Here is a 19,050-nt window from a genome sequence, read left to right on the forward strand (position 1 = left end):
TAGAGGTACGTCCATGCCTCTTGTAAAAGTAGAATTGTGTCTTTTGTAAAAAAATAAAAGACATATTTTTAAAGCCACGCCGTGTCTTTTACAAAAGCAAAACCTTGACTCTCGTAAAAAGAAAAAACAAAAAACACGTTTTTTCACACATTTTTTTTAAAAGCTAAGAATGTCCGATGAAAAACTACCGAAACACCAAAAAAATACTAATAATCTATAAAGCCAAAAACGTATTTGAAAAAGATAAAAAAAACGCTGAGAACGCTCGACACGTAACCGCGATTAAGGACGCGTCAAATGGCAATACGTGGGAGCAATCGTTCGGAGACTCATGAAATTTTTTAGGAGAAGCTAGCTGCCGGATATTGGCTACGGAGGGTCTGTCGTGGAGTTTGGTGTCGAGGGTTTTACCGAACAGGCCCAACATTGCGACGAGAGTCAAACGCGCCTCGACATTTCAAACCGAATCACTCGTCTTCCTCCTCCCACTTCTTCACTCCCCCGCCTCCCAATGCGGACTCGCTTCCTCGCCACCGACTACTTCTCCCCGCCGTCGGCGGCCTCCTGCTCGGACCAAGCCCTAGCCCTAGCATCCTTGCGCTTCCCTCCTCTTCCCGTCCCCCCGTTTCCCCCGGATCCGTATTTCCCGCTCCCCCTCCCTTTCCCCGCCGCGGCCGACCACCCCGCGGTCAGCATCTCGGGCGACCATCTCGACACTCTCCCCATATCCTCCGCGCTATCTGAGTTCCTCGCGGCCGTTATTCCGCAGGCCCTTCCTGTGCCGGCTGTCCCCGCCGCCGACGAGGTGAGTCAGCTTTTCCTACGGTGGTTCGCGTTCTCTACTCGTGTTAGTGCGACCGAAGTAGCTCGGACTGGGGGCGCTCTTTATGGTTTTACTAGTTAATTTGGTTATTCCGTGAGACAATTTGTGCGGCATTTGTGAATTGCAACGGCCTGGATGCTTCACGCAGGGATTGGATGATTTCCTGTACGACAGGGGCGCGTATCGCAAGGGTTTTAGCTTGAGGGAGTCTGTTGCATTGAAAATCCCTGATGTGAGTGAAGCTTTGATGCTTGTATTCCGTGCATTGTTGGTTTACCCCTTTTTTCATGTAACATTTGTGAACACTTTTGTTTTTATTGAAGGGATTGGGCGAGATTAGCAGCGAAAAGGATGGGAAGGAAGACGGATGCACATCAGATAGTTTGGAAACCGCCACTGATACGAAGGTGGTTGAAGTTTGTTCCTGTGTTGTTCCTTTGTGTTGTGACTGTTCCCTAGGAGATTACTTTGTGATTTACTGGTTTCTGCATGTGGTGATGTTAGAGATGGGAACTGCTGAAGGAGCGCATATTTGAGGTTGTAGAGGTCGATCTCCCGCAGGTAAGCTTCGTTCATAGATATCGGTCAAGTCTTCTGTGGTTTCATTGTCATGTCTTGTTTTTGTGTTTTTTTAAGATTTTGGAAGGACTTGCATCCTTTGGTGGTGACCAGTCTGGTGATGGTGTCTCCTTATTGTTTGGTGTTCCAGATGCGAAAATCAACCTGGTAATTTACATCATCTCTTAAAAATTTCAAGCAGTACCAGTCTATTGTTTCAGAATCTATGTTGTGCTTGGAGCTGCAGTTAGTTATAAGAGGCAGATCAAGATGTTGTGCTTATAATTTAATGGTTGTGATACTGATGTTCCTTTACTGCATACTGTTACAATTACATACGTAATGGCGTGAAGCAGGGTTTCCTTGTACCTTCTGTATCCACAGTTGTTTCAAAAGTAAAAATTTATATCCATCTCGACACAGTTTTGTACTATATATAACAATCGATGTGATTACCATGAAGTCATATCTGTTATGCATAGCGGTTGAAGTTGCTTGCACCCACCAATTAGTGATTAGTATGTTATCGGTTCACTTCCCTTGGGTTCTCTTAACTCAAAGCTTCATGATATTTATGAGTAATACCGTTTGCTCACAGTCCCATCTTCTGTTTTAATTTCTTGTAGGATTTCATTGATATTGACACTGAGATGACATTAAGCTATCCAACTGAACTTGCAGACTCAATTTATCAAGTAGAGAAAATCCCTGTGAAGCATAATGACGAGGAACATTTGTCTGCAACAAATATTAACTTTTTAGAGATTGCAGCATTAGATTGTGGTGTAACAATACCACTACTGGAGGTTCATAGGCATTCTTGGGAGCTTAATGGGTGTCCCACTAAGGCAGAGATATCTAATATTTTTCATAACCTTGTTGAACATTTGGGTGAAGCACAAGTTCAGTATCCAGTGTTCAACTCAACTGAGTTCTCAAGATCAACTGACATGGACATGTTAGCCTTTGTTTCCAAAGATACCCCATGCGCAGACTATCAAGCAGATAAACCAATGACAGTTAAGGCTGCAGTAGAAATGGATCTTGTGAGGATCAATGATTATCTTCTTCTTGAGAGAAACTCAGCATTATACCCTCTCAAGCCTGATGGCACCTTTTCAGATTTGCCTTGCTCAGTTCTTTTAGAAGAATCACAGATCATTGATTTCCCTTCAGAGGATGTCTTCAAAATGCTTGTTCAGTCAGATGCAGCTGAGCTGAATACATCTGATGAAATATTCAAAGACGATTTTGATCCAGCAAGACGTTTCTATGAATCAGTGGTTAGCTCTGAGTTGGTGCTGGTTGATGATACATTCAGATCACTACCCACGCCTATTTTATCTGATGATGATATGACACTGAGGTCTATGGTCCCCTCCATGGGAGAAGTACTTTGCTCCTTGAAAACACATTCACTCTCTGCAGCTGACAGAATTTATTTGGACTGGCATCTTTTATTGGAAGGTCCATGCAACCGGGAGATATGCTCTACCTATGCAAGCATGGTTGAGGAGGTAAAAAGTTGCCAGTTCAATTCTGAGATGCAAGTCAATTGTCGGCAGACATCAGCACTTGGCTTTGATTTTCTTGAGTATTTCTGGAGAAGTGCAAAACATCAAGATGAGGACAAACAGAACAGTATTTATGTGCCTACGCCTCTACCTCATGATCCATCTCCTGTAGTGGAAACAGCTAAAAAATACAGACAAGAAAGTGATACTGGAGGCCACGGCCACATGGTAAAGCCAAGTTCAGGAAAGGCAGCTTCCTTATTCGAGTCAATGACACAATCCAGTGACATAAATTTCTACTTGAATGTAAGAAGCGGCACCAAGAGAGGAGCTAATGATGAACATATTTCTACTTTAGATATCCCTACTTTAAATGAACAAGCAGCTTCTTTTCCAAGCAGGCCTAAAGTTGACAAGCTCATAGAAATTCATCCTGTTAGCCTCTCAGATTCTATCCGAGTCCTTATCAAACACATCCATAGAATCTATACAACTGCTTTGCAAGAAAGTGCATATTTGAGGCATACTTTCTCGGATGGTCATTTAAGCATTTCGAAGCAGAAGCTTCTTGGACTGATAACTGGAGATGGTTCAGATGGCTTTGATAGTCGCTGTAAACATGAAGATAAGATGGAACTCATTGTACTTTATGGATTAAAACAGGTTGCATATTATCTATGTTTCTTTGGTTTGCATGCTGGGCATCTGTACATAAGCAACCTGATTGGAAGCTTTGAAAATATTCCTGAGAGGTTAAGAAATATTCATAGTTTCATTGCTGAAGCACTGTGGAAAGCTGAGAAGCATCAAATTGACTCTCACCCATCATTGCATGACATTGAAATGATCCTGAGATCTAATACACGCAGCAGCCAACAGATCCTTATAGTTGCCGATACAGCTTTTTGGCTGCCATTGGGTAAAAAATTAACTTCGATGAAGATGACATTTGTTGAGCTAGGAAAAGACCCTGCAGCTTATTTAGATCACGTGGACAAGCCAAACCCTACAACTTGGGTGCTCGGAGGATTGCCGAAGTCAGATTGCATTCTGCTAGATAATAAGTAAGTACACATGATAAACAAACCATGCCAGTTATCTGCTCCAGTTCTTGTTGTACAGAGTTTACTACAAATCAAGTTACTTCTAGAAGCAAATAATCTGGTTCTTGGAGTAACATACTCAATCTTTATGAAAAATTTCATGTGAGCTCTACCAAAATGTCCCCAATTAGCATACAGAATGAGTAAACCACCTAAGGAAATTCATACAAGTATAAGAACAAATCAGCTCTTTCGTTGCGTTATTGCACTCCACTTGTTTTTCTTCTCGGATCCTTACAAATAATCCAAATGTCAGAACGATTTATTTACAAGAAACCACAAATAATGGTTATAGATTTGAACTGGCTGAATACTTCACAACATCTGGACTTCACTGGAACCAAGGCTAGAGTTGTTTTCATTTTTGTGAGCAAACACATGTATGTGTTGTATGAACAGTTCATGCCCAATTGTTAGTTGACTTTCGTTTCTAACTGATTAGACAGATTACAAATTTACAATTCTAGAACCATATTTCTAAAAGGATTTGTATTTTTCAGAAGGATCGACGCCGTGGTACTTATCAAGCCATCTTACATTTTTTGTTCCCATTGATGATTAAACTTCCCTTCCAAGATACTTTTGAGGCTTCTGTTTTTCTACGGATTTTTTTCCCATTGATGATTAAACTGCCCTCCCAAAAATTTGTAGTTGAGTTCATTTGTATTTCTAGGTAGATGATTTTTTTCTACACGCATCATGATTTTAGTGTGACTGTTGTCAAGTATTTATTATATTTATTTTGGTCTCAATTTTGAAGGAACATTCCAGCTTCATTCCCTTTCAGTGAGTTTGGCATTGTACTGGAATACGGAGGTCCAAATAAATTATCTACCTTGCTGTCTCTGGCTCCTAATTTAGATGGTTTTCCACAACTGCATTTCCTCTATGTCAAAGTGGATGTTGAAGATCCTTCGGTTGCACTTATGGAGGACAACCCTACTGACCAGGAGTTGAGAGCCACACTGGTGATTATCAATTACTTTTTAACACTTGCATTAGTTGGATCTTCATATGTTAGTTGTGATGTTAGGAACTTGTTGCTGTGTTCGTTTTACCGTATGTTGGTCAAGCTGTTTGGAACTTACTAATGTTTTACCATGCACATGTTAAATATGAAAGGATACTCATTGGTTGCTGTCTAGTTCAGTAATTCTAGTATCCAACGAAGTTCACTTTTCTTCTGGATAAAACTCTATACTCTCTAGTGAGTTCCAGATCAGAACAGAAAATTGACTACCTGCATTCCATTTTTTTAATGTTCTAGGTTTGTCCTAAGTCAAACTTATTTAAGTTTGACCATGATATAGAAAAATATATTACTATTACAAATCAAATATATACAATATGAAAACATAGTTTACGATGAACAACAAACAAACAACAACAAAGCCTTTAGTCCCAAACAAGTTGGGGTAGGCTAGAGGTGAAACCCATAAGATCTCGCGACCAACTCATGTTTCTGGCACATGGATAGCAAGCTTCCACGCACCCCTGTCCATAGCTAGTTCTTTGGTGATGCTCCAATCCTTCAGATCTCTCTTTACGGACTCTTCCCATGTCAAGTTCGGTCTACCCCAACCTCTTTTGACATTATCCGCATGCTTTAGCCGTCCTCTATGCACCGGGGCTTCTGGAGGCCTGCGCCGAATATGCCCAAACCATCTCAGACGATGTTGGAGAAGCTTCTCTTCAATTGGCGCTACCCCAACTCTATCTCGTATATCATCATTCCGAATTTGGTCCTTCCTTGTGTGGCCACACATCCTTCTCAACATGCGCATCTCCGTCACACCTAACTGTTGCACATGTCGCCTTTTAGTCGGCCAACATTCAGCGCCATACAACATTCGGGTCGAACCGCCGTCCTATAGAACCTGCCTTTTAGCTTTTGTGGTACCCTCTTGTCACAGAGAATGCCAGAAGCTTGGCGCCACTTCATCCATCCGGCTTTAATTCAATGGTTCACATCTTCATCCATATCCCCATCCTTCTGCAACATTGACCCCAAATATCGTAAGGTGTCCTTCTGAGGCACCACCTGACCATCAAGGATAACAAAACATAGTTTACAGTGAATCTAATAAAATTAATTTGGCATTGTAGATGTTGGTATATTTTTCAACAGATTTGGTCAAACTTAAAGGTGTTTGACAGGACAAACCTAGAACTTAAAATATTTTGGAACAAAGGGAGTAGATGATTACACAATAATGCAATTTTTTTGGCACATCTCACAAAAATTTGCAGAAATAAGCAATTGGCAATATTCAAACAGTTGTAGGTCACTTAACTCAAGTTTTCATTGGCTGCATAGTGTTGTCAGATCTTGTGGATGGTGCATTGCATTTGAGTTGTTCAGATTTTTTTTAGACCCTCATTATGGATGCTACCAATGGTTGATAGGACAGTAAATAATCTCCTGGCAAAACAGAAATGCCTACGAAGAAATAAGAACCCGTCCTGATTATTTGCAGGATACGGTTTTGCATGCACTTCAGAAAGATCTGCAACAGAAGATGAAGAAGATGCGAATTGTTGATTCATTGAACTTTATACCAGCAACTAATCAGCTGCAAGGACGGCAGGAAAATCTGTGCAAATATAGCACTGCTGATTCAATAAATAAATTGCCTGCAGATGATCGACTGCTCAAACAAGAAAATTTGGAGAAAGAGTTTGTTGATGCACATAAGTTCGTTCCTACAGCTGAACAGCGGCACATAGAGGAAGTGTTGAGCAAAAGAACTATCCTCCATTCACAACATTTTGTGCCTGCAGTTGAGAAGAGCAGCTCTACTTCTTCTGTATCTGCAAATGTGATAAAGGCTCCACAAGACAATCTATCTGGAACTGACTTGCCTTCCGGTGTAAAAGTTGGTCGCCTCACTCCAGGAAGATTATCCACCCCGGCGATTGTTGTAAATACTGGAAGTCATGGAAAGAATATGCTTTTCTCTCGGAGATCATCTTATCAGCAGATACTATCTTTGGAGAAAGAAGGAATGCAGGTTGTGGAACGAGACGTTGATCTTCCTGTGGACCTAATACTCAGTGCTGCAGCTTGCCTAGTATGGTTTGAGACAAAAATCTTTGAAAGCAATGAATTCACAGCATCGGCAGAGACATCTAGTATAACAAATTTTGTAGAGATCATTGCGACCAACATTCTGATGTCAATTAGCTTCTGTTTCTGTGGTTGTGTAATGGTAATTGGTTTTGAACTCCTGAGATATTTTCTTTTACCTGATAGGGTTATCACGGTATACCTGTCTTTGAGTTATGTCTGCAATTACTGAACAGTTTCACTGCTTCTACTCTTGCAGGTCTTTGAAGGTGAACCTCAGTCTCTTTCTGCTGTAATGGAGTCATCTGAATCTCTATATGCTGCAGCTGCTAGTCTGGTGACGAACTTACAGATATTCTTCTCATGCACACCCAAGTCAACAGATGAGATAGTTCTCAGTTGCATTAGGAATGTGAATATGTTGAATAAAGCTCCTTCTCCAGATATACCTGAATCAGAAAGCTTGGCTGAATCTTTTCTCACAAAATTCCCTTCAATCAATCCCTTGTCTGCATACATTATGCTTACTTGTGGAGGCAGCCTCGTGGAGTTCCTCGGTTGGTCACATGAGCGTCGTATTCAGGCTGTTGAGAAGTATCTGTTGTCTCCGCAGAACATTTCTCTGTTCAGTGCTTTGTCCAAATTCGGTGAGCTAGGTGAATCTAGGTCTGTAATGACGGAAGGCTCTTCTGTAGATTCAGATATCTGTAGTGCATTGTTGCAGTCTCCAAGTAAAAGGAAAAGGTGCGCCTCTCAAGTTTTTGCAGTACCAACTAGTGATACCCTCCATCCCGATCCTCTAAACCAATTGCCTGGGGACTATGTAGAATATAACAATGTATTCTCACAGCCTAAGTTGAGGAGGTTCTCTGACGTGGAGGATGCAATGCCTCAGTTCCCAGAGATCTTTATGTTCAATCAAAGTTTGAGTAGGGCAGGTGAAGGGGCCTCTTGTCTGCCAAGAAAACACGGTATTGATGCAGTAACTGACAATCAGATCATGAGTGATCATATCAGCAATGGATTGACTGCAGATCCGAGGCGTTATAACCGAAGAAGGGCTAACAATATGGTGGACACATACGACTTCTCTTGGCATCCGGAATCAGGGGGTAAAGAACCAATCAAAAGCTCTTTTCCCGCAAGCGAACCATCATTCAGCAGAAGTTACAGTCATCCAGCATTTCCATCTGCATTGGAGATCAATGATGATACTGGTTACTGGGACATTTCAGGAGGTACACATGACACTTGGAAGGGTCATGTACATGGGGATGTTGCCTCAAGCTCTTGCAGGAATGATGTGGGCAGCAGATATCATGAGCCAAGAGAGGAAATAATGCAGAATCCAGGAAGTTCGCATGCTTTTCTGAAACAGAATTCTGGCCTTCATTCGACTTCACATGGCTCAAGCTGGGAGATTGATTATCTACGGCAAATGAACGAAAAAAGAAGAGCGCGTGAGGAGAGATCAAGATGTAATACACCAGCAATGATATCAAACTCAAGGATGAGGGAGGGAGCAGCTAAGATTATAAATCCTCCACATATTGGATCCTTCAGATACCGAGGAGATGGCGATACTCCATTGAGGAAGCGGAACCCGTCTGTTGGGACTCACCATCATGAGAAAGCCAGAGAAGGAACTAAAGCACATACCCATAGAGCAAGAAAAGATTTCAAGATGCAACCAAGTGTAAGCCATGAAAACAGGATAGAGCCGTCCATAGATCCATCATGGACTCCCATTGACAAGAGAGCCAGACAGGTATATGCAAACAGACTCTGATGTCATAGAATTTCTAGTGTTTATGCATAAAGTTAACCTGGTTGTGTTTGTGCAGAAACTTTCATTTGCAACATACGGGAAGGAGAAGCAAAGCAAGTTGATCTGGACAGACCCAAATAGCTCTGGTGCTGAGTGTGGCTTCCGGAAAAGATACCGGGAAGAAGGTACGTAGATTAGAGGTCCTCGGTACTTGATGCAAATTAGGAGTTGTCTTAGCTGCTATGTAAATATATCCCATGAAAATATGTGTTAGCAACACTTTTTTATGGTGAACTTTGTTGGAGATACAATGTGCACAAAGTAACAGTGTATGTTGTCACACTCGCACCACAATTTGTTGTGAAACATTGAGGGTGAACCAGTGAATATGGCATCATTGTTCATCATTTACAGAGGGAAGAAGGGAATATTTGCCGCGTTCAACGTGCAAGATTGGTCTGCTGTTTCCATATTCGATGGATTCAGGGAGTTTGATCTGATTTTTGCTTGAGTGATTGTGTTGAAAGATGTTTCGCTTTCTCAAGCTTATACTCCAGCTATTTCTGTTGAGAAAGCAAAACCACTAGTACTAGTACAGTATTTTTTTTCCTTAATCCTTATGCACCGTTGCCTGACAGCATGTGCTGAATAACCCAAAAATTGCACGCGCGCATCGGGGGCCTCTGCAATTCTGACTTAACCCGTCACCGGCTCGCACTCGGCTACCGACGACGCCTCATCTTCATGCAATGCAGGCCTTTTAGAATTTATAAAGCCCTCGTAGCAACGCTAACCTCGCGTCGAGTTGAATCGTATCGTCGTCCGCGTGGCTTCAAATTAATCGAGCTTTGCAGTCGGCGACCACTAAAGATCGATAGATGCAGAACGGAGGCTACTACGACCCCTGTCCTGGTACGGCCCCGTCCGGCGCGTACGGCAGTGGCGGCTTCCGCGACGGGCTCAATGCTCCGCCCTATTGCCACCAGCCGCCGCCGCCGCCGCCGCAGCATCATCATGATCAGATGACGCCGCAAAGGAGGGAGGAGGTGCTCATGGAGGCCGGCCGCCTCGCCGCGGAGTACCTGGTGGCCAAAGGCGAGCTGCCGCCGCACGCTCTGCGGAACCGCCCGCCGGCGCCGCTCCCGTTCCAGGAAGGACCACTGCCGCCGCCGTTCCAGGAACGCCCGCTCGCGAGGCAGCACTTCCGGTTCCTCCCGCGCGGCTTCGCGCGCCCGTTCGCTCCCCGGCCGGTCCAAGGCCGGCCCATCGCCAAGCGCCCCCGCCCCCGCCCGCCCGCGCCGGGGGTTGCGCGGTTCCAAGGACGCCCGCGGTTTCACCCGGGGTTGCGCGGTCCCGCTCCTCCCGCGGCGCCTGTCGGGAGCATGACGCAGTCGCAGGCCGCTTTGAACGATGCGACGGCGGGGGGCGGGAACGGGGACAGCGGTCAGCCCGTGGCGCAGCCGCCCAGGACCATGGAGTAGCCGAATCAGGGCGTTTTGGGAGTAAACTATAACTGGTACGAAGATTCATAGGAGAGGTTCTTTAAGGCCTAAAACGGCGTTTGTCCAGTTTTTTACCACTTAGGCATCGGTAGGTGAAGCGTCTGTGCCACACAAATACATATTGGTGCAGATAGTGCTTAAGATGAAATTAATCTTTTAGAGATGAATATTCAGCGCATGCCAGGCATGGCAAACCGATTATTTTTCATGGCACATTATTCGTTGAGGATGACACGTTTAGTTGATGAGCATGGCAAACTCATCTTTCCTTTTTGTCAGGAAATTATCGTGCTTTCAAACTGAATTTGCCATGCCTAAAAATCTAACGTTAGATTTTTCAGTTTTGCTAAATCCCATTTAAATGATTTTTAGTATGCCACGTCTAAGTTTTAAACTGTACGATATGATTGCTAAGATCTGTGTGTTGTCTTCACGAAGTGTGCTTGTTGGGCTGTGTTTTATGTTTTTTTGTTTGTTGGGCAGTTCTGTTGGTCACCTCATGTGTAGGCTATATATGTTTTTCTTTTCTGCACGAGAGAATATGTTTGTGTTGTGTTTGAAATCATTAATTAAGGATGTATTTGGTTGGTGTCATCAGGTGGAATGTAACGAGTTCGTTATGTCTCCAGACGTCGTTCTTGTGTTTAGTTGCTTCGAGGAATCGGTACCCACTCGTTCCCTGGAATGACATATTCCTTCCAGATCCGGAATGTGCTGGTACCTCTGAATCGGTGGAACAACGTGGAACACCTAGCGTCTCTCACATTTCTCCCATGCCTCGCGTCTTTCTCCCACGACGACCATGCCGGCTCTCTTCCTCCCTCCCTCCCTCCCTCTGCTGCGCCGCCGGCCACCTTTTCCTGCGCCGTCGACCGGATCCCTCCCTCCATCTGCTGCGTCGGCGGCCTGATCCCTCCCTTCATCTGCTACGCGGGCGTGCCCCTTTTGTTGCGTCGCCCACCTTCTGTTGCGCCGCCGGGCCCCTTCTGCTGCGTCGCCCCTGCATCTGTTGCGCCACTGCCCCCTGCACCTGCTGCGTCGCCGGGAGCACGCAGCTGCCGCAGCCGGGAGCATGCGCCGCCGGGAGCACGCAGCCGCCGCAGCCCCCGTCCCCCGCGTCCCAGTCGTCTCAAGGCCTCTCTGGCGCGGTTGTGCCTCGCATCCCCATCTTTTGTAGTCTCCCATGGCGTGCAGTGATGGCGACGACGAGATGCAACAGAGGAAGATGAACAAATCCATTCCATTCCATCCCTCCAACCAAACATCAAAATGTAACCATCCCGTTCCTTTAAGTCGCTTCTACCAAACACTAGGACGGAACCGATCCATTCCAGTGGAATGGAACCATGACATTTCGTTCCACTTCGTTCCCGAACCAAACACACCCTAAGGAATACTTTTTGTAAGGATCACTCTCACCTCCACATGGGCGACAAATGACGTACTGCATGTGTGTCACTTGTCGCAATCCGTGAGGTTCTTTATTTTTTTTATAGATTTTTTTATTCAAAAAGTTTTATGTCTTAAGCCGTGTGTGCAAATCTTTAACTGTTTTCATCATTAGATTTCTTGTGTCGAGATTTCCAATACTAGATCTCATGTTGATAGATTTTGATGAAATTTTTATCACACAAAAAACAGGGAGCACTTTTTCCCCTTTTCCGAAGAGGCACAACCATGCCTCTTGCAAAACCAAATTCATACCTCCACAAGAAGTAAACCTATGCCTCTCGCGGAAGGAAAAACACATGTTTTTTTTACGTGAGGCGTAACTGTGTCTCTCACGGAAGCAAATCTGTGCCTTCATGAAAAGTAAATATGTGCCTCTCGTGAAAGAAAACACACAATTTTTTTTTCATTTTTCATGAGGCACGACCATGCCTCTCACGGAAGAAAATCAGTACCTTCAAAAGAAGTAAATCTTTGCATCTTGCGGATGGTAAAACACATATTTTATCTTCCGAGAGGCACGACCGTGTCTCTCACGGAAACTAATCCGTGTCTCCATGAGAAGTAGATATGTGCCCTTTTGCGGAAGGAAAAACGTGTACCTTTTTTGAGAACCACGATTGTGCTCGCATGGAAGCAAATCAATGCCTTCACGAAAAGTAAATATATGCCTTTCATCAAAGGAAAAAAACGTGTTCCTTTTTTGAGAGGCACGATTGTGCTCTCACGAAAGCAAGTCAGTGCCTCCACGAGAAGTAAATTTGTGCCTCTCACATAAAAAAAACATGCTTTTTCGTGAAAAAACTTGTATTTTTTCGAGAACCCAAGAAAAACTAGGGAAAACCTAAAAGACACGTAAAAATTAATCTAAAAGCAAAAAAACTAATTAAAATTTGGAGGAAGCTTTCAGAGAACGACATGTGATGGCGGTTGAGAGCGCGACTCCAAAAGTAGCCCTTGCACGGATTCCCAAAGAAGCACTCACTGATTAGTTGTTCTCCATTGTGTTTTATTTGGGTTGCATTGAGAAATGATAGCACATGCACATTCAGCTTGGCCTAGATTCTTTATATTTTATAAGACAGTCATAGATGAAGCATATTTTATACATATGCTTTTTCATCACTTAACGGTACTTTTGTCTTCGTTGATTCACAACATTATAAGGTTGTTACGGGGTGGGGTGGTTGTGATCTTTTTACTTTGGGCTCACTGTTTTTATGTGCGTATTGTGGTATGTCGTGTCCACTTGATTTTTTATATTCTTGGTGAGGACACATAATTCGTCTCACCAAGTTGCATATTAATCCTTGAGCAGTGGCGGAGCCAGAAACTGAATATGGAGAGAGTCAAAACATGTTATATAATGTGGGGGTCAAATCACCTAAACCTAGCTAATTTTGTTTTACGAATGAAGGATTAGGAGTACATATAGGTGTATATATGAGAGCATAGGGGGGCAAGGCCCTGCCAGTACCCCTGCCTCCGCCACTGTCCTTAAGAGCATAACTGGGTTTGTAAGTTGTTCGGATTGAAAGCCCACTCTCGGCTCTCAATTGGAGCCTCCATTTTGTTTTTCATTTCAGTTGCACGTCTATTCTTGACACGCAACTCGGCTTATAGTTTGTTTCATCTCAATTGCAAGTCGATTTTGAACTCGCTGGGCTCATAGTTTCGTAGTTATCTTAGTTGCAAATTTACCCTCTAATTGTAAATGGGCTCATATTTGTCGTAGTTGCAAGTCCATCCTCGGCTTGCAACTGCGCATCTATTTTGTTTGTCATCCCAGTTGCAAATCCACGCTCGACTCACAACTGGGCTCATAGTTTGTTATTGTCCCAGACTTCCAGTTGCAAGCCCACCCTCGACTCGCGAATGGTATCTCAATTTTGTGTGGTTGTCCTAGTTGCAAGTATGCTGGGCATGTAGTTTGTTTCACCCGAGTTATAAGTCCATCATTGACTTGCAACTGGGCTCGTAGTTGTCTTAGTTGCAAGTACACAATTGACTCATAACTAGGATCATAGTGTTGTCTTAGTTGTAAATCTATTCCTCGACTCGCAACTGGGTCCGTAGTTTGCTTTTATCTCAGTTGCGAGTCTACCCTCGACTCGCAACTTGTACCATAGTTTTGTGTAGTTTGTCTTAATTGCAAGTCCAAGGATGGACTTGCAACTAAGACCATAGTTTTTTATCCCAGTTGCAAGTCCATCCATCGACTCGCAATTAGGACTATAGTATTTTTCATCCCAGTTACAAGTCTATCCTCGACACACAACTAGGCTGGTAATTATCCCAGTTGCAAGTCCATCCTTGACTTGCAATAGGGCTCGTAGTTTGTTTTCGTCCCAGTTGCAAGTCCACTCTCAGCTTGCAAATGAGCTCGAAGTTTTTTATTGTCACCTCAGTTTGTAAGTCTACCCATGGCTTATAACTAGCCCATATCCTTTTTTTCTTCAATTCTTAGTTGTCAGCCCACCCTCTACTTGCAATCTGACTTTTTTGAACTTTGTTTTGTTGCCTTAGTTATAAGCCCACAGTATTTTTGCGAGTAGCTTGTCCTTTTTTATTTTCAGCCAAGTTGCAAGTTCACCCGACTTGCAATTTAGCTTCAACTTTATTCTTGGACAATTACAAGTTCATATCAACTTGCAACTAGGGTGAGCAGCAAATTTATATCCCACGTACAATTCTATCTTTAATACGCAAAATGTGAGCCTCGACCCTCGTAGTTACTAGTCCATGTTTTCTTTTCTTTTTGCTCTTTTTAGATTCTCAACATTGTTTATTTTTTATTTTTGGGCCCAACCAATTTTTTCAAACGTTTCAGTTGCAAGCCCATCTTCAATCCATTTTTGATTTTTTTTGAAAGATATGCAATCGAATCGGAGGGACCCAATTTGCATTTTTTTTTCTTTAGAAGCCACCATTTATATGATTTTTAGTTTCTAACCCATTGAGTGAGTTCCCCACTTTTTTCAAAATCTCATAGTTGTATACAAAGGAGACACACCCTTTTGAGTCATATCCTTTTGTATACGAGGCTAGTTTGTTCACCAATTCAAAAATATTCGTGTTCTCAAGAAATGTTCTCAAACTAAAAAAAGTTTCATCGCACATGTCCACGTCACCGCATTGAAAACCTATGTATGCAAACATGTAGGCAGAAAATAGACACACACGTGGACATATGTATAGTAGCTAGTCAAGATGCCAAATTGCCCCGAAGGTGCATTCCGGCGTTATTGTTTCTGTACATGTTTAGTGAATATGTCTGTGAGTAGAACTAAGTTTCAACATTCAGATCATCTGAAAAAATAATTCAAGTAGCTTCATACGCCTCAAAGTTGTATGAAAACCCTATATCTAGCTTTGACTGTAACATACATGTTAGTTTTACACATACGTATGAATATATGATACACTAAGAAGCATAATGCATGTATGGCTCGCTTATATGTGACCTAACATACTAATAGTCATTTCATGTGAGATCCACCAAGACATTCATGAGATACAACCCCTAACATACTAACGGTCATGCCCGCAGTTTTGGCCGTATATTCAAACCGACATAAGAAATTCAAAAGAAAACAGAAAAAACTTCGCATTGTGTCATTATATGTGATCTAGTTTCCAGGAAAAATAAAAAAATTTGGACTATCACAAATATCTTTAAAATTTGTTCTCAGAAATGAGCTATCGCGTATGAAGAGTACTGGATTCTAAGGCAAATGGCCAATGTTATGACTAAATTCATGGGATAGTTTGTTCAAATTACCTTATATTTCACACAAGTATGCATCTTGAAAGGAAAACAATGTTGCCAAAGGAATTTTTCAATTTATTTGTACAAAAAATTCAATTTTCCATTTTTCAAGTGTTAAAAATGATTTTTTTGTGAAGAACCTACTAAATATTTGTTGCAAAATTTTGATGTATCAATTTCCAAAAATATTATATCATACTTAATGTACAATTGGAAAATTGGTTGGGTGTCAAAAGCTTTCGATCCACCTCTCATCAAAAAGACCAATTTCCATCGACTCGGCGGGAAACGGGACAAATTTGAACTATAGATGTGTGAGAGTTTGCTCTTTATTTTTTCAAAATTTAATTCTAAATACACAAGTCGACATATCATCAGATATCTACCAAGAGTTTCACGAGATTCAACCCATAGCTACGGACGGTCATGCCCATAGTTTTGACCATATTTTGAAACTGACATATAAAAAACCGAAAGCATTCGCATGGTGTCATTATATATGAAATATTTTCTAGAAAAAATAACAAACTTGGACTATGGAAAATATCTTTAAAAAGTGTTCTCAGAATGAACTATCATTTATGAAGATTCATAGGTTGCAAGGCAAATGAAAAATGTTATGGCCAAGTTCATGGCATTGTTTGTTTAAATTACCTCATATTTGGCACACATATTCATCTTGGAATGACAATAATTTTGCCAAAAATATTTTTCATTTTCTTTGTATGAAAAAAACATTTTCCATTTTCTGAGTGTTAAAATGAGTTTTTTATGAAGAACCTAACAAATATTTGTTGCAAAATTGAACTGCATCATTTTGCAAAAAATATTGAATCATATTCTTTTTAAATCATGAACATTTTTTGAATCATCAAAATTGTTTTAACCGATGAAGTTTTCTCAAAATTAGGAAATAATTTTTGAAATTTGCGAACATTTTTTCCATTTATTGTGAATTCTATTAAACAATCCTGAAAATTATTTGAATTCTTGATTTTTATTTAAATTGAAGAATATTTTTTTGAATACATGGACATTTGTTTGAGATCGTGAACATTTACTAAATATGCAAACATTTAATTAAAGGTTCTGCTCTCTATACTTGCATATATTCAGAATTAGGCAAACTCGCAGCAATATTTTTAGAGTTCAAATAACATATGTGTAGACCCCGGGAACATAGTTTTCGCTAGAGGTTTCTCGGGAAGGATAGACAAATTAGACAAATTACTATTGAACAATGGATAGAATATCGCGTAGTTATGAAATCTTTATTTAATATTCATGAATAATCTGATCATAAATCCATAATTCATCGTATCACAACAAACACACCGCAAAGAAGAATACATCGAATAGATCACTGTGGGAATCGTGGTGAACTTTGTATTGAAGATCAAAGAGAGAGAGAGAGAGAGATGTAGATGCCCTCCGTGATTGACCCCCCTATGATAGGGCATCAAAAGAGGGCTCCAGATGGGATCACGACGGAGCAGAGACTTGCTCCAATGGAAAAAGTGTTTCAGATGGCTCTCTACTGGTTTTCTGATTTTAGTGAATTTATATAGAGCATAGTTAGGTCAAACGGAGCCACGAGGAGGTCCCAAGGTAACAAGACGCGCTTTGTTGCCTTGGCGTTGCCTCGTGCATGGTATGGCCTCCCTCTGAAGCTTCTAGGTCTTGTTTTTGTCCAGCAAAAATTGTTAAAAAGTTTCATAGAGTTTGGACTTCGTTTGGTGCTGGTTTCCTGAAAAGGCAAAACACGCAGAAACAACAACTACATTAGGCACCGGGTTAATATGTTAGTTTCCAAAAATGATATAAAAACATGTAAATGCATATAAAGTATCCTAGAATGATAATATAATAGCATGGAACAATAACAAATTATAGATACATTGGAGACCTATCATTGATAACAAATCTGCCAACTAAACATGACACATATGCAAAACTTATGAGGTGACATCGAGTCTGTGCCCAGTCAAAACAATGCATCATAATTTACAAGGTGATGAACAATTTAAATAGGTCGAAACCAACAAAAGTAAAGTAGCAGACCAGTGTTGTCTGCTTTACGACCATTTAGTATAAGGAAATTACGACCACTCTAACCAAAATGGTTGTTATGGTTTAGGGTTTGGACCCTCCCAAGCAGCTTATGACCAACTGGTTCTATATGGTTTTAGATTTACAACCAATTCGCCCATGATCACTAAGAGAAGGTCATAAGTTGACATATTTGTTGTAGTGGCTACTGTTTTTCATAATCATTTTGACTAAGATTCACATGCACTTCACACAAAAAAGACTAAGATGCACATGCCCTTTCATTCATTCTGATAAATGCAATAGCTTGTGACATATGGCACTTTATAGTTTGTTGCATACTGAGAACAGAGGAAAAGGCTCAGCCATAAGAGGGGGGCGGGGTAAATAAGGGCATGAGTTATGGAAGCATTACCTTGGTGTTGCCCTAGTACAACCATATCATCTCTACAAGATTAGACCACAGTTCAGTTTCACACCCATCCAATGCAGCAATAGCCTCATGACGTGAGCATTTTCATGTTTCTTCCTTCTCTCCTCTTCTTTTTCCCTCTCTCTCTTTCTTTTTCTCGTGGAGGGCCCACCTCCTCTACAGGAACCCGTGACACCTGTGGAGCAGCAACCAAGCCGCTAGCATGGAGGCCGAGCCTACCTCGCTCGGCGGGGCATTAGGATGGGGCGACCCGTCGTACACGCCCTAATATGCGAGTATTACTTGGAATCGCCCGCAAGGGTCACTTTTGATGGGTTGGGGTGATTCACTTGGCATGCTCTCAGCCGCAGTCACGTGTCGTGTGTTGGGCTCTTCTTTTGGATTTTTTCTAACGCATTTTCGTTTTTCTATAAAAAATCCATTTTTTCTTTATGTTTTGGACAAAAAATACGCGTATTTTTTCTTGTAGGCGGTGGAGACTTACTTCTTGTTGAGGCACAATTTCCTTCCATGAGAGGCATAGTCCTGCCTCCCAAAAAACTAGAAAATAGGGTTTTTTTTCTTTCGCAAGAGACATATATTTACTTCTCGTGAAGACATAATTGTTCCTTTGGAAAAAATCGCTTTTTTATTCCTTCCATGAGAGGCATATATTTACTTCTCGTGAAGACATAACTGTGCCTTTTGAAAAAAATGTTTTTTTATTCCTTTCACGAGAGGCATAGACTCATTACTTCTAGAGGTGCAGATTTTCTTCTGCGAGAGTGCCTCTAAAAAAACATGTTTTCTTTTTTACGCGAGATAGACATATTTACTTCTCGAGGTGACACGGATTTTCTTTCGTGAGAGGCACAATTATGCCTCTTATGAAAGGGAAAATAATGCTCCTAATTCGGGTTTTTCATTCGGCTTTTTCGTAAAAAAAAGTTAGTTAAAACCAACAAACACGGGATTTAGTTTTCAATATCTCGATGAGAGAAATCCAACAGTGAAAAAGGATTGAGATTTGGATGCA

At 41.7% G+C, this 19,050-nt stretch overlaps 1 protein-coding gene across 1 annotated transcript; it reads left to right on the forward strand.

The window, feature by feature from the left end:
* The first annotated feature begins 432 nt into the window (after positions 1–432).
* On the forward strand, positions 433–9,277 carry LOC123447969 (protein SHORTAGE IN CHIASMATA 1 homolog). The gene is made up of 10 exons (XM_045124719.1): positions 433–805; positions 972–1,055; positions 1,147–1,230; positions 1,328–1,384; positions 1,460–1,549; positions 2,008–3,959; positions 4,759–4,966; positions 6,476–7,207; positions 7,325–8,833; positions 8,910–9,277. The coding sequence occupies exons 1-10, from the start codon at positions 512–514 to the stop codon at positions 9,024–9,026; spliced, it is 5,127 nt and encodes a 1,708-aa protein (XP_044980654.1). The 5' UTR covers positions 433–511; the 3' UTR covers positions 9,027–9,277.
* Positions 9,278–19,050: the final 9,773 nt, after the last annotated feature.

This window comes from Hordeum vulgare, chromosome 4H, assembly GCF_904849725.1.
Source record: "Hordeum vulgare subsp. vulgare chromosome 4H, MorexV3_pseudomolecules_assembly, whole genome shotgun sequence".
Classification (NCBI taxonomy): domain Eukaryota; kingdom Viridiplantae; phylum Streptophyta; class Magnoliopsida; order Poales; family Poaceae; genus Hordeum; species Hordeum vulgare.

Excerpts from the sequence above, each read along its gene's own strand:
- LOC123447969 (XM_045124719.1), top strand. The coding sequence starts at position 512 with ATGCGGACTCGCTTCCTCGCCACCGACTACTTCTCCCCGCCGTCGGCG. Across the intron at positions 1,385-1,459 it reads TAGAGGTCGATCTCCCGCAG|ATTTTGGAAGGACTTGCATC; the intron begins GTAAGCTTCGTT and ends TGTTTTTTTAAG. Across the intron at positions 3,960-4,758 it reads TGCATTCTGCTAGATAATAA|GAACATTCCAGCTTCATTCC; the intron begins GTAAGTACACAT and ends TCAATTTTGAAG.